At 43.0% G+C, this 12,844-nt stretch overlaps 1 protein-coding gene across 7 annotated transcripts in view; it reads left to right on the top strand.

Annotated features, from left to right (window-relative positions):
• The window catches only part of OXR1 (oxidation resistance 1), a 290,219-nt gene that overhangs the window by 210,675 nt on the left and 66,700 nt on the right, over positions 1-12,844 (top strand). The window contains exon 1 of one of the 7 annotated variants that reach the window (XM_055704448.1): positions 1,080-1,327. The exons of 5 other annotated variants lie outside the window; for them this stretch is intronic. In XM_055704448.1, the coding sequence (XP_055560423.1) occupies positions 1,174-1,327 (154 nt within the window). In that variant the 5' untranslated portion in view covers positions 1,080-1,173. Of the gene's footprint in view, positions 1-1,079; positions 1,328-12,844 lie in introns of those variants that run through there. One more of the 7 variants, XM_055704449.1, reaches the window with a different exon arrangement.

Below are 12,844 nucleotides of genomic sequence, written 5' to 3'. Positions count from 1 at the left end.
TTCTTCCAGCCTCAACACGTGCTGAACGCACATCATAAGGCAGATCTTAATCGTGAGGTTCAATGCCTTAGATATTTCTCATTCTGTTAAAATGCTGGATCATGTTCTAACTGGTTTTATTTCTTCAAAGTTCCAAGAATTGTGAGGACAAAGAATGCGAGTGGTACAGATGAACACCACAAATCAAACCTCCTTTTCATAAAGAAACATTTGCATTTCCTAGTTAAATTTTGCTGGAAGACGAAAGTGACGTAGCAAGTTCAAAGGCTGAGTCAGGTATCAGCATCACGAAGGCTCAGAGGAGGACAGGGGACATGCCAGGTTGGCACAGCAAGGGCGGTGGTGTCCCAGATGGCAGGGAAGTCTGAGTGAGTGAGCAAAAGCAGAACAGCAAAACCACAGTGCCACAGCTGGTCTTGTTTTACAGTTACGGTGGTAAAACATCTTCATAGCCACGACTGTGAGAAGATTTAAGAGATTGCTTTGACTCTTGATCTAAGTGATTCTTAGTAAAGGGAAGCCGAGACACGAAAGCTGGAAGTTTGCAGAAAGCTTCGCAGCACATGGTTGCAAACCTACGAGCTTTCACAAAACCCCAAACTTCATAAAGACGCACAGGTGGCCATGAGCCTGCCCGAGACTAAAAGGACGCCATGTCCCAAGCGTCCCGGCTACGGAGGCGGGAAGGAGACCCAGGCGCCCGCTGCTCCCGCTGGTTCCCCCCTGCAGGGCCCGCAGCCCCCACAGCCGCCTGCGGCCGCGGGCAGGCCGCCTTGCGGCAGCGGGAGCAGCCTGGGAGCCCGCCGCCCCCTGCGCGTCCTGCGGCAGAACAAGGAGCCGCTGAAGGATGCGGGGCGCTGAGGCCGCTGCGGGAGGGCCGTGCAAGGGCTTGAGGAGGCGCTGCCCCTCCGCCGGAGGGCCCCGCGCCCGCACCGCGCCGGCCCCGCCGCCTGCCCCGGCCCCCGCGGCCGCGGCTGTCACGGCCCGCTCCCCGCACGGCCCCCGGGTGGCGCCCGTCCGCGCCCAGAGCCGCCGGCGGCGCCGCGGCCCCTTTAAATGGAGGCGGGGCCGAGCCCCGAAGTTTGCACAAGTTGCGGAGCGGGGCCGGCGGTACTGTGGAGTTGTGTGTCCCGCGCCGCCATGGCCCCCCCCGGCCGCTAGCAGCCCCCCGCCATGGACTACCTCACCAACTTCACCGGCAAGGGCGGCCGCCTCCTGCGCGGCACTGCCAGCCGCCTCTGGGGGGCCGTGCCCGGCGGCCTCCGCCAGGTCCGCTTCCAGGACGGCCGGAGCCGCGGGGCACCGGGCCCCGCCGAGCCGGCGCCAGGTACTGGCGGGGAAGGGGCCGAGGGAGTGGCGGCACTAGGGGCAGCGGCGGGGCAGGGGCCTTCCCGGGCATCGGGTTCGGCTTCTCGCCCGCTCTGAGCCTTCCTGGCGGGGAGCGAGCCGCGGGGGAAGCGGGAGCAGAAGCGGGAGGGGGTCCCCTCCCCAGCGGGGATCGGCCCGCCGTGCCCGGCCGTGGCAGGGAGACCCGCGGCGGGCTGCTCTCCTCCGCTGCCGGGGCGGCCCCGAGCAGTGGCCGAGCGAGGAGGCGGCGGTGGGCGAGGGGGAGGCCGGTGCGTGGGCCACGGCCTGCCCCGCCGCGCTGCCGGGCGCCCGCCCTGCTGCCGAGCCTGCGGGAGCGGAGCTGCTCCCCGGGCGGGTCGCACCGGAGGACGGGTCTCATAACAAAAAAACAACCTTCGCTCTTGCCGCACGTCTTCCTGATTTCAGTGACAGTGCCACTACTCTTGCTCTCATCACGCCCCACCCCCCTTCCCTGGTACTTTTACTGACCAGGGTGAGGGAGAGCAACAGGAGCACAAGGCCCTTGGTTCGAGGGCTCCCTTGTGTGCGGGGTGGTTCCTGCGCTCCTGGTGAACGGGCACTAGTGCTTTGGCAGTACGTTTAGTGATGGTAAGGGCAGAAGCAGTACGTCTGCCTTGCAGTGGTCAGACAGCTCAGTCAGGAGCCAGGGAGTGACTCAGTCCTGTGCCTGGGGGTCAGCGTGCTGCTGTTGTCACCCCCTTTCTTGATAATGCCCTTCGGCTCTAAGTATGGCTATTGTAACTTACTCACCTGGAGTGAGCACGCAGATTGGCAAGAAATACCATGAAAACTGGAGGGATGGACAGCAAATGTATGCAGGCTGTGTGTGCTGAAGAGGGCTGGGCAATAAGGACTCTAGGGAGGTAAAGCTCTTGACTGGAGGTTTAAAAACAAACCATGACACAACAGGTAAAAGCAGCATGGTCTAAGGACTGCTTGGAAAGAAGACGACGTATATATGGACTAACATTTGTGAAAATGCTTTATAAAAGTTTGAAGAGCAGTATACAATGAATAGTAAATCTCCCTCCCACCCCCCCAGTTTCAAGAAGCTCTGTGCTAAGTGGATGATCACGTGTTTTTCATAGTCTGTTGGGTTATGCTGAAGTCAGGCTTCCACTGAAAGGTAACACTAAAGACCCATGAAGTTTCTTTGTTACTTCAGGTTATTTTGGAAGGGTAAAATAGTTGTTTTTATGAACAGAAGCAAAATCTGCTGCTTACTATAGTAGGCAAGGCAATAGAAGTGTCTATACAGTCTGTCAGATGTAGATGATACTTCCTTGTGTGCCTTGGATCACAATTCCTAGACACAAAGCATAATAGGTCACCAGCTCTATTTACAGTGCCACTTTCTTTCTTCTGTGTCTGTCTCCCTGAAGACAGTCAGGGAGAGAAAGAGACAATAGCTTGTTTTTCAGCAATGAAATGAAGTACCTAAGTATCTTGTGTAAGGCCTTTACAAACTGTTAAAGGCTTGTTAAAAATTATTACTTACTCTCTTCTGCAGAAGCAAAATGGCAGTAAAACTCTTCAGCGTCTTTTAACCAATTAAAGGCCATGTGTTCAGCTATTAGTCTAAAGCATCTCCTGTAACATGTGATTTCTTGGAGGGAAAAGCTTTCTTGACTGGTCTTCCCATCTTGCTTTGGGACAAAGGATGAACTTAGACTGCATTATAATGTTTTGGGGTTTCCCTAGCTTTGAGCAGGAAGTGTATTTCCTCAGATACTTTCATATTGTAATAATTAAAACTTGTGTTAATGAAAAGTGACTGCAGTTCTGGAATGTAGTGTGGGTTTCTGTGTGTATGGAGTTTGATGTGCCTTTTTGACAGGACAATGCTTAGGATTTTCTCACCTAGGCAAAGCACAGTGTGCGAGGCAGTTAGACCTTGGCCCTTCCATGCTGTCTTCTCCTTTGCCTGGTTTCTGTCAGTTATGGGCAGAAACAAATTCTTGTGCCTGTAGAATTCTCCTGGCAAGCATTTTGCTGGCATTCACAAACCTCCTGTGCCCTGGTAATGGGTGCTGTGAAAGCTGTAACAATGATAACAATACTTCAGTTGAAATCCAACCTCTGTTTTAATTAGAGATGAGTCCCCTGACATTAACTTAAACTTTAATGGCAAATCCTGACTACTCCAAATGTTCAACTTCTGTGTGGTGTTCTGTATCCAGGCCTACCTGTTACTCTAGATTTTTATCCCTGCTGAAGACTTTCAGAAGGATCTTCTCAGTGTTCATTTCTTTGCATGGTTCAGTTGTGGCTATACATTAATTCTGAATAGTTCTTCGTAAGTACCTTAAAACCATGTTTCCAAATTTCTGAAATAAAACCCAAACTTTTCTGTTTTTAATTATTTTTAATTTGACTTCTATAATAATGCATCTCAATTTTATTCATGTAATATTAGTAAATTTACATTTACTGTTTTTTTACTTGTCTTACTGAACAGCTGCTCTGTAAGGTTTCCAAGTTCAGGGAGGCAAGTCTGTTCTATTGCTGTACCATAAATCACTGTTCTGAGCCTGTGTACTTCTTTAGGGATATGTAGAACAGTATAGAATATTTCTTAGTGAGGAGGAAGAAGACACTGGGAGACTGGGTAGTGCCATAGGAGGCTCTAAACCTGTTTAACCAGTTTACATTGTGTCAGCAGCCAAGTAAGTGAAATAACTTTAGAAAGGTGTTCTGTCTTTTTAATGTTTTTGGTGGAGGATAAAAATACAAGGAGAACCATAAATTCTAGAGAAAGCATCTGGATTTAATAAAGATGCTACCTATAATTTCAGTGTGTAAAGTTGCTTTTTTTTTTTTTAAGGCGGCTTTGTAAGCCTTTGAAATATAACTTCTAAAGACAGTCTATTGATAAATTCTAGAAGGAGCTAGTATGTATGTATGTGTTCAAGGCCTGGATTTACCTAGAAACTTTGGCTTGAACAGAATGTAGCTGCCTTGTTTATTGGTATTGTAGGTGTTCCTATGTTGAAGTTGCATGTGTTTTTATTTGCTTTAAGATGCAACTCAAGGCTTAAGGGAATGTGTGATTAAGGATTATCTTTACTGCAGAATTAACTTGAGTGTTCAGTTTAATTTGCATCTCATCTATACAAACATCTTACTTAAATGAGTCAACAGCATGTCTCATAGTTTAGCATGCTGTTTGCTTTGTCTGCTGTGTGAGAGGGAGTGTAGCTAGCAGTGAGGGGTATGGTTATGCTGCCTTTCTGTGATGCTGATGAGGCCATAGTTTGAATATCTTCCTTGGTTTGGTGTACCGCAGTTATAGAAGGCTGCTAAGAAACTGTAGACAGTTCAGCCAGTATGTTTAGAGGCGTGGGATTTACGGCCTGTGAGGAAGGACTGAGGGAGCTGGGCTTTAGTCCTACGAAGAGGAAACACTGGCAGCTTAAAAGCAATCTAGTTGTGATCTTGTATGTGAGAAGAATGTGCTCCTTTAGGTAGTGGTAAGACATGATGAAAGAAGGGGCAACAGACATGAGAGTTAGCTTGGGAGGTTCAAATTGGACAATGGAAAACCTCACAAGAAGAGTGGCCCATCACTGGGACAGGTCACAGTTTTAAGCTGACCTAATTTGATGTTGACAATATTAAAGAGGTTTCTCCCAGATAACACTCTGATTCTGTGAGGATATTCTTCCATACCTGGACTCTCATGCCTCTTCCCTCCTAGACCTTTTCACCTCATTTCCATCTGTGGTCACTTCATGGAAGGAGAAGATACTGCACAGGCAGTCTTGATTTCCTGCAGTATGTCTCTCATTAAGTACGGAAGTTAAAGAACTGAAAATCAGTCACTCAGGATTCCATGTTCAGAGAGTCCTCGTAATCGGTCTATTGGGAAAATTGTTTTAGCTGCTTCCTATTAAAAGGTTGTTTTTTCTGTTGTTGCTGGTTTTCTCCCTAAGGCTCAACTTGATTGTTCAGTTCTGAACCATGTGGCCTATGGGTTTATTTACTTTCTTTTTTTTTCTTATCAGCTTTCGAGTCTTGATTAGCATGATAGCCATACACAGTATATCCAGTAAGCCATGTGGCCCGTCAGTCCTCTGTACTGTGGTGAAGATAGCAGCAGTGTGTTAGAAAGATAAATGTGCAGGGGCAAGTTATATTACATTTGTCAAGCTCTGCTGTAAAAATTAGTATCCTCATTTCTAAAAATCTGTTTTGGAATAAAGCAGACATATGAACGAGGTATGTCATTCCCTCACTTCATATATATTCAGTACTTCTAAGAAATCATCTTTAACAGGTGTATGATAAAGTATGAGAGAGGCTTCACACTGGGGAGACACAGTTCTGCGAGTTTTCTTGCACACACTGTTCTGGGTGAAGCACATGTGAAATGTACCAGCAGCCTTTACAAAGATGCTAATGCTTAGTTTTCATGTCTGAAAATACTTCAGTTGGTACAGGCATAAGAAGCAAATGTGATCTTGGAATGTATCAGGCTGGTGACTCAGTCATCTTGTGATATGGTAATGTAGGCACAATCTCTTCTTCTGATTTATGTGCTACTAGTATATAGAAATCCTTAAGTATTCCCTCAGTGTATGTGATGTTAAATGATCTTTTAATTCATGTTATGCTTTGCCTAGCCTTTGCTGTTGATTGTGCTTCCCAGTTTCTTTGCTGATATGCAACTGAGCTGTTTCAAAAACTAGTCAATTTGGAACTCATTAATACACCCCTCCATTCTGCTAGTTTCGATTTCACTCTCCTGTTTAGTGAATTTTTTATATAACTTACAGTTCTTAGCCCATTTTTTGCTGTTCAATAGAATTATGATATATCAGATGATCAGACTGCAGTTCAGTTCATATTGGTTTCAGTCATCTGCTTGATTAGATTATAAACTAAAGTAAAGTTTATTCTACTTCGACTGTATTGCATTTCTAATGTGTCATGTTGCATTTTTATCTTAATTATTCTGTTTAATTTCAATTTCTAACACTAAAACAGTTTTGTTGATGGTGTTTTATCAAGAACCTGCATGTTCAGGGCTGCCTTTCAACTTGCTACGTGTATGAATAATACCTTTCTGTTCATCAGTAAGCAACACCTCACTGCGTTCGATGTGTGGATCTCCCTCTGGCTTGGCTTGGTGGTGGCCTCATGCACCTGCATTGCCTGCCAGAAAAATGTGGGAGGAATCAGTTAACAGTCTTGCTTGCATTTCAAGTTATCTGTTAGTCCTGCTTAAAGTAGGGAAGACTGTGACTTCAGGCTAGATTTCTCAGTGCTTTATCCAGCTGGGCCTTGAAAATGTCTGAGGATGGAAACTGCATAACTGCTCTGGGCGATTAGATCTTTACCTTTTATCCAGTGACAAGCTCTCCTGTTTGTCTATTATGTTTGTTGTCTTTTGTTCTTCTACTATGCTATATATAAAGAGCCTGGCTCTTGTCATCTTGGCACCTGTGACACCTGTGGGGCGGTTGCCTAGAAGGTGCAGAAAAGCTGCTGTTACAGTCCTTCAAAACTATCTCTGCTTCAGGCTGGAGAAGCTCTGTTCTCTTAGCCTCTACTCACAGCCCACTACTATGTTGGTGGCCCTTCCCTGCAATAGCTTTCATTTATTGATGTCTTTTTTACGTTGAAAGGGATTGGGAGGGAGGGGGATGGTGACTTTAAAGCAGGTATTCCAAAAGCAGAATGCCAAGTTAAGGAGAATAGTTGCTTCTCTCTGGTTCTTTCAGTCTGCTGGCTATGCTTCTATTAATACAGCTGAGGATGTTGTTGGCCCATCTTGTTGGCAAGGTACTATGCTGTCTTGTGTTCAGCTTGCTGCCTACTAAGACCCCTAGGTTTTTTTCAGCAGAGCTGCTTCCTGGCCAGTGTTGAAAGGGCTCTTCCTTCCCATGTGGCGGATTGTTGACCTATTGAATTTTATAAGGCTGCTGTCAGCTTGTTCCTCCAGCCTGTCCAGGTCCCTCTGCATGACAGTCCTGCCCTCAAGTATGTTGACTGGTCCCCTGAGTTCAATGTCATCTGAAAACCTAGTGCAACAAACTTGTATGTTAAGATGTTTACTGAGGCATTGGGTGTAACTTCACATATGCAGTAGATCTGTTTGCATGTTAGCAGAGCGGTTGTAGTGCACAAGTCTGCTGCATGGTTAGGATAAACTGACTGACCTTGAGCTCTTCAAAAAACTAAGCAAAGTGTAAATTTTTTAAGATGTGTAAGGGTAATTTGATATTGCTGTGTGATGGTCAAACTGCTTGTTTGGTATTGTGTAGACTTGAAGATGTACAGCTAAATGGGCTTAAGTATTTGAAAGATGTGGACAATAATTACTGATTGGAAAAGCTGACTTCCTTTCCTGTTCCAGTAGACCAGCCACGATTTTTGCAAGTTTTCATTAATATATGCGTGTGCTCTGTGGAGAGGTTGTACAATAGGTGGAGATTGCAGTTGGGTAGGCTTTAATATATTGAATTGTATACATGCATCTTTCAGATGGAACAGAGAAGGAAGCTTACTGTTGTTAACATATGCTGTAGCATAAGCTGAAAATTTGGTGAAGCATTTGTTTACCCTGAACATGAAATGTTATTTTAGAAGAAAGCCCCAGTGACGCGTATACCAGGAGTGTCATGCACGAAGCTGGCTTTGTCTCCTAGCCATTTGGAGAAGTGGTCTGCCTTAAATTTGTTTCTATTTAATTGGGTTTTGTCCTTAAATCATGCATTTAATTATTTCTGCCTATCTGCTGTGCAGCAGACTGGATAGCAGAAATGAGTTTTGTGTTAGGGGAACCACAATGAACTTGAATTAGTGCTGAATCTATGTTGCAGGAAAAAGCTATTTTGATGTGTTTGAAGTGTTGATGCAGCATTAACAAGGTCTTGGTTTTATTGAGGAAAAACTTGAACCAAGGAATCATGTGGAGAACAGTGATAGGGATCAAGAGTTTTGAGAGCATGGCTTACTTGGAAAGAGTGTATTGCAGAATATGTAGCAGTTGCTTCTTAGCCAGAGGAGACTAAAGGGTTCACTGTTTATGACGCTGCCTTGGTGTGAAAACCTACCATTTTGGCTAGAAAACTGTAAGCTACTATTAGGGCATCTTTGTTTCCGATTCCTAAGACATTGGAAGATCACAGACAATAATACTGCAGTAATTAATTAGCACAAGCATACCTAACTGCAGAAGGAGGAGAAGGGTCAAGGAGGCAGTTGCTTTACTCGGATGTAGCCCCTGCTGTTAGGAACCCCAAGTCACCAAGCCTTACGGAATATAAGAGTTTTCTACTTCAGTCCTTTTTTTCTTTATGAATAGATTATAAATATGTAATTGTTACTGAGCAGACCTAATCTAATAAAGATGTAATGTCTATGCTTCCTCTGTTTTATCAATCAGACAGTTATTACATGTGCTGCTAAATAGCAATGTATTTGAGAATATTTCAAAGAATCACAAGAAAGGAAAGAAAAGTAGTCTTTCAGGGTTTTAATAATCTTTCCACATGTGTTGCATCTTTTTTGTTTTCTTAAGATCCTGTGAGAAATTGTGCCCTAGACGAGCATTTAACAAGGTTGCTGCCTCAGCCTCTTTCTTAAACACATATAAACCTAATGCATAACTTGCAGTTTGGCGGGAGGGAGATAAATAATCTTTTTCTCATATTCTTTATCATAATAAGCTCAGTTAATAGTTGTCTACAACTTTCATTAATTGTTGACTTGTTCAGCTTGCTTTATCTCAGATGATGCTTGTTTGGTTTATCAATTTATTCCTCTGGCAAAAGTGATCTTAGTAATTCTGTTAACATTTCAATGACTAGAAGATCAGCAGCTGAGAAACATTGCAAGTTATTTGAGATTGAAGCTTATCAGGCAGAAAAATCATAGGGTAAAGGAAAACTTTTATCCTCAAGCTCTGCATAGAGCAAAATAGATTCTCTTAAGCAGTTCTTTGCATGTATCATTGCACTGTTACTCACAGTACAAATCTTGAGTTCTCTTTACCAGCTCTTAATTGCCAGAAGTCCAAAGGATGTGCTAGAAGCATCAGGAAACTGAAAGTCTACAGTTCAGCTCAGATGGCATACTAGAAAATGAGAAATGTTATTCTTGTTATGTCAGTTTGAACTAGCAATGCCACAGCAATATTTTCAGTCAGCCAGAACTCAGTGGCACAGGGCTGTACAGAGGCAATTAGTAGAACTCCCTGTATAAATGTTGGAATTTAACTTCAGTTGTCTTCAAATCTCAGTGGCATAATGCCACTGACTATTGTATGTTTTAAGGTCAAAGCTGCCTCATTGAAAACTGTATGTTCCTGAAACATAATACTCAAAAAAAACCCTTTTCCTATCTTGTGTAAGTATGTTGGCATACCAAGTCCTCCCTCTGGTTATGTTGATGATCATATGTAACCATTCTTACGTAAGTTTTCCTATGCACATGTTCAAAATGACACCAGACCAATACTCAGTCTGAACACCACCTTTTGTGTCTTTATAGTTCTAGTTTTTAAATACTAGACAGTTGAAACATTTTCTTGTCATTTGTGGATCTGTCAAGTACTACTTCACTTAATTGTTTGAAGCTGTTGCAGAGGCCTGATCCTGTAAAAAGGGAGTTCAGAATTAAAGCGTCAACCCTGATGTTACCAAAGGTGTGGTCTTATTTCTGTCTAAACTAGCATGGCTGGAGACATGATAACCCAGCACTACAGATCCTCTTGTTAAACAATGTTGACTCTTGAGGCTGTGTGGTTGGTGGTGTCAGGTTTTTCTTATACCTATGGTCTGAGAACATCAGCCTTTGGTAGTCTGGCCAGCTCACTGCTGTCAGATAAGACGATTGTGTGCAGCCTCACAAGATGAGCTCGTGTATCAGGAAAATAAGTAAAACAGAAGGATAAGCCTGAATTTCATTGATGCTGAGGTCTTTTCAGACTACTGCATCCTGTGCTGGCAGTTGTTTCCACTTTCACATGCTTCCTAGAATACTACAAGCACAAGGATGGCTGAAAGATGCATTTACTTCCCTCTCAAAAGTAGCCTGCTTGTTCAGCAAGAGAGGGTTTGAGGCTTTGCAGTATGCCATCAGGGGGGTTGAATTCATGTCTGTGCTACTCTGACCTATTTTTACAATTTAAGTATCTTCTAGTTTTGTTTCTGAGACAGATGAAATTTTCAGCTCTGTATGGACAGCTCAAGCACTCAGGCTGTGGGCAGAGTTGTGGATTTGGATAGTGGTGCTTGGCCAGCTGGGTAGTCAGTGCACGGGTAGCTCAGCACTGCCTGCCTCCATCTCTTCGTGACTTGGGGGACTTGGGTCACAGCAGGTTAGAAACACTTTAGCCCTGTATCCATATAGTGAGGGGGAAATACCACTGACGCAGAGAGAAGGAATGAAAGTGGCACTGATGGGAAGAGTAGGGATTACTGTCTTGGGTATGGGAGGGGGTGACATTTAAAAAATATGGAAAATTGCAGATCATGTTATGTCTGTGGCGAATTTGTGCTAGGAGTTCTCCTGGCATCTGCTTTCCTCCAGGGTGCCTCCAACAGAGACTATCCTTTCCTGCCCCTACTCCTTGGCTGCTATTATTTTCCTAAAGTTACCAGAGTATTCTGAAGTCTAAACCAGCAGGGCCTTCTACCCTGAAGAACAAATAACTTTTCTTTATTTTTGACATACGGAACAGAAGTAGTTATTTGCGCAAGAATTATTTTACTGTTCAGTTACTTTAGAGGAAGAAGATAAGCTAATCTTGACCTCTTGAGTAGCATCTGTCTGCAAAGTCTTTAGACACTCAAACATGAACTAGTAAGAAGAAAAAGGAAACTTAAATTTGGGTTAGGAACAAAAAAACCTGCACATGACATTGGGCTATACAAATGGAGTGTGTATATACATTTGTGGTATGGGGCAGCTTTATTTCTCTCTGATGGGGGGAGTGGGGAGTAGAAGATGATGCTTGTTCTGCAGTGGGGTGCTCCATCTATAGATTATTAAGGCATTTATGGGATCCTGGTTGAAATCAGTCTTCAGCTGCATCCTTTGACTTCTGCTTAGGAGTATTTGAACCAGACTGCTGTTGAAAGTGATTAGGCTACTGGCAAAGCTTGTGATATGGGCTAAAAAGTTTGTAACAGCTACAGTCAAGCAGCTGTTGCAGTTTTTCAGTGTCTTGCTGAGAAGGCACCTGTTGTGTTGCAAGGTCAGGTAGAAACTTCGGTAACAAAATACTTGACCTGAAAAGGAGAACGTTGGCTACTATTAAGTCAGCACACAAACTTCTAGTGTATTTTATTTGTTACTGAGTTGGCTTACTTTCTCCTAGAGACATTTGTAGTGTCTTTTAAAAAATACTAATATAATCAGAAATAAAGGCTTCTTTAGGTAACTTTTTAAAAGCTGCTGTTGGTAAATAAGGGAAGAAATATCTTTTAATGTATTGGCTGAAGATAGCAGGATGTAGAATTACAGTGTCTAGGTTTTCAGAATTTCTAAAAAGATTTTTAAATTAGGCTTAGTCTTGACTGTCATTTATAGCTATAAAAAACTTGGTATAATTAGTGTCATCTATAGATCAGTTTTTCTTGTAGGTGTGGGAGCATTCCCTCTCAGACTTCATTCAATATATAAAAAAATTAGTCCAATGTTTATTTCCTTATTATACCCCAGAATACTGCTTATGTTGAATGAGCTAGAAATCAGTTTTGCTGTTGTCTTCTGTACCTTGCCCTATATAGCAAATGTAAAATGTTTGCTGAGGTTTTTTGTAGTGGATTTTGTGTGTTCTGTTTTCTTTTTTTTTTTTTTTTTTTTGGCACTGCAGAACTTCCTGTGTAGTTTGTGTTGGGGTTTTTTTCCCTTTCATACCTTGATAGTTTCAGCTATCCATGTGGAAATTTGGGAGGGGGTACATAAAATTCATGCAAGTATTTGCTTAATCTCTTCAAGTGTTGCAGTGGGGATACTAGTTAAAAATAATAATGCACAGAAGTTGCTGTCAATTTATAGCAGGTTTCCTTAATACCTAAGGTGAAGCTTAAATAGACATAACAGTACGTTTTCTATTGTCAATCTAGCTATGTTAAATTTTTTTAAAAAATATACTTTGTAAGATCTGTTTCTTCTATTCAGTTTGGTTTGAAATATTTGACTAAATGTATTCAGTTTGTGGTAACAGAAATTTGAATGTATCAAAATGGGAATATAACCAATACTATTATAGCAAGAAAATCTCATCCACGTAAGTATTTTGGGCACCTTAGCAGCAGTTGTTTAACTGTTGAAGGTGGAGACCTTGTGACAGAGACCTAATTTAAGAGATTAATCTCAAAAATATGTGTGTATATAAATTGATATGTTAAACCACTTTTCTAGAGATGTAGAATTCAATGCTTACATGATTCAACAGGAAGTACACTGTTGCATTTGTAATAAATGTTAAGTCAATTAGTGTAAAAAAAGTAGGGTATACTTA

This window comes from Falco cherrug, chromosome 3, assembly GCF_023634085.1.
Source record: "Falco cherrug isolate bFalChe1 chromosome 3, bFalChe1.pri, whole genome shotgun sequence".
Classification (NCBI taxonomy): Eukaryota; Metazoa; Chordata; class Aves; order Falconiformes; family Falconidae; genus Falco; species Falco cherrug.
The sequence above is the reverse complement of the archived record's forward strand: the minus strand, read 5'-3'. Positions and strand labels throughout refer to the sequence as shown.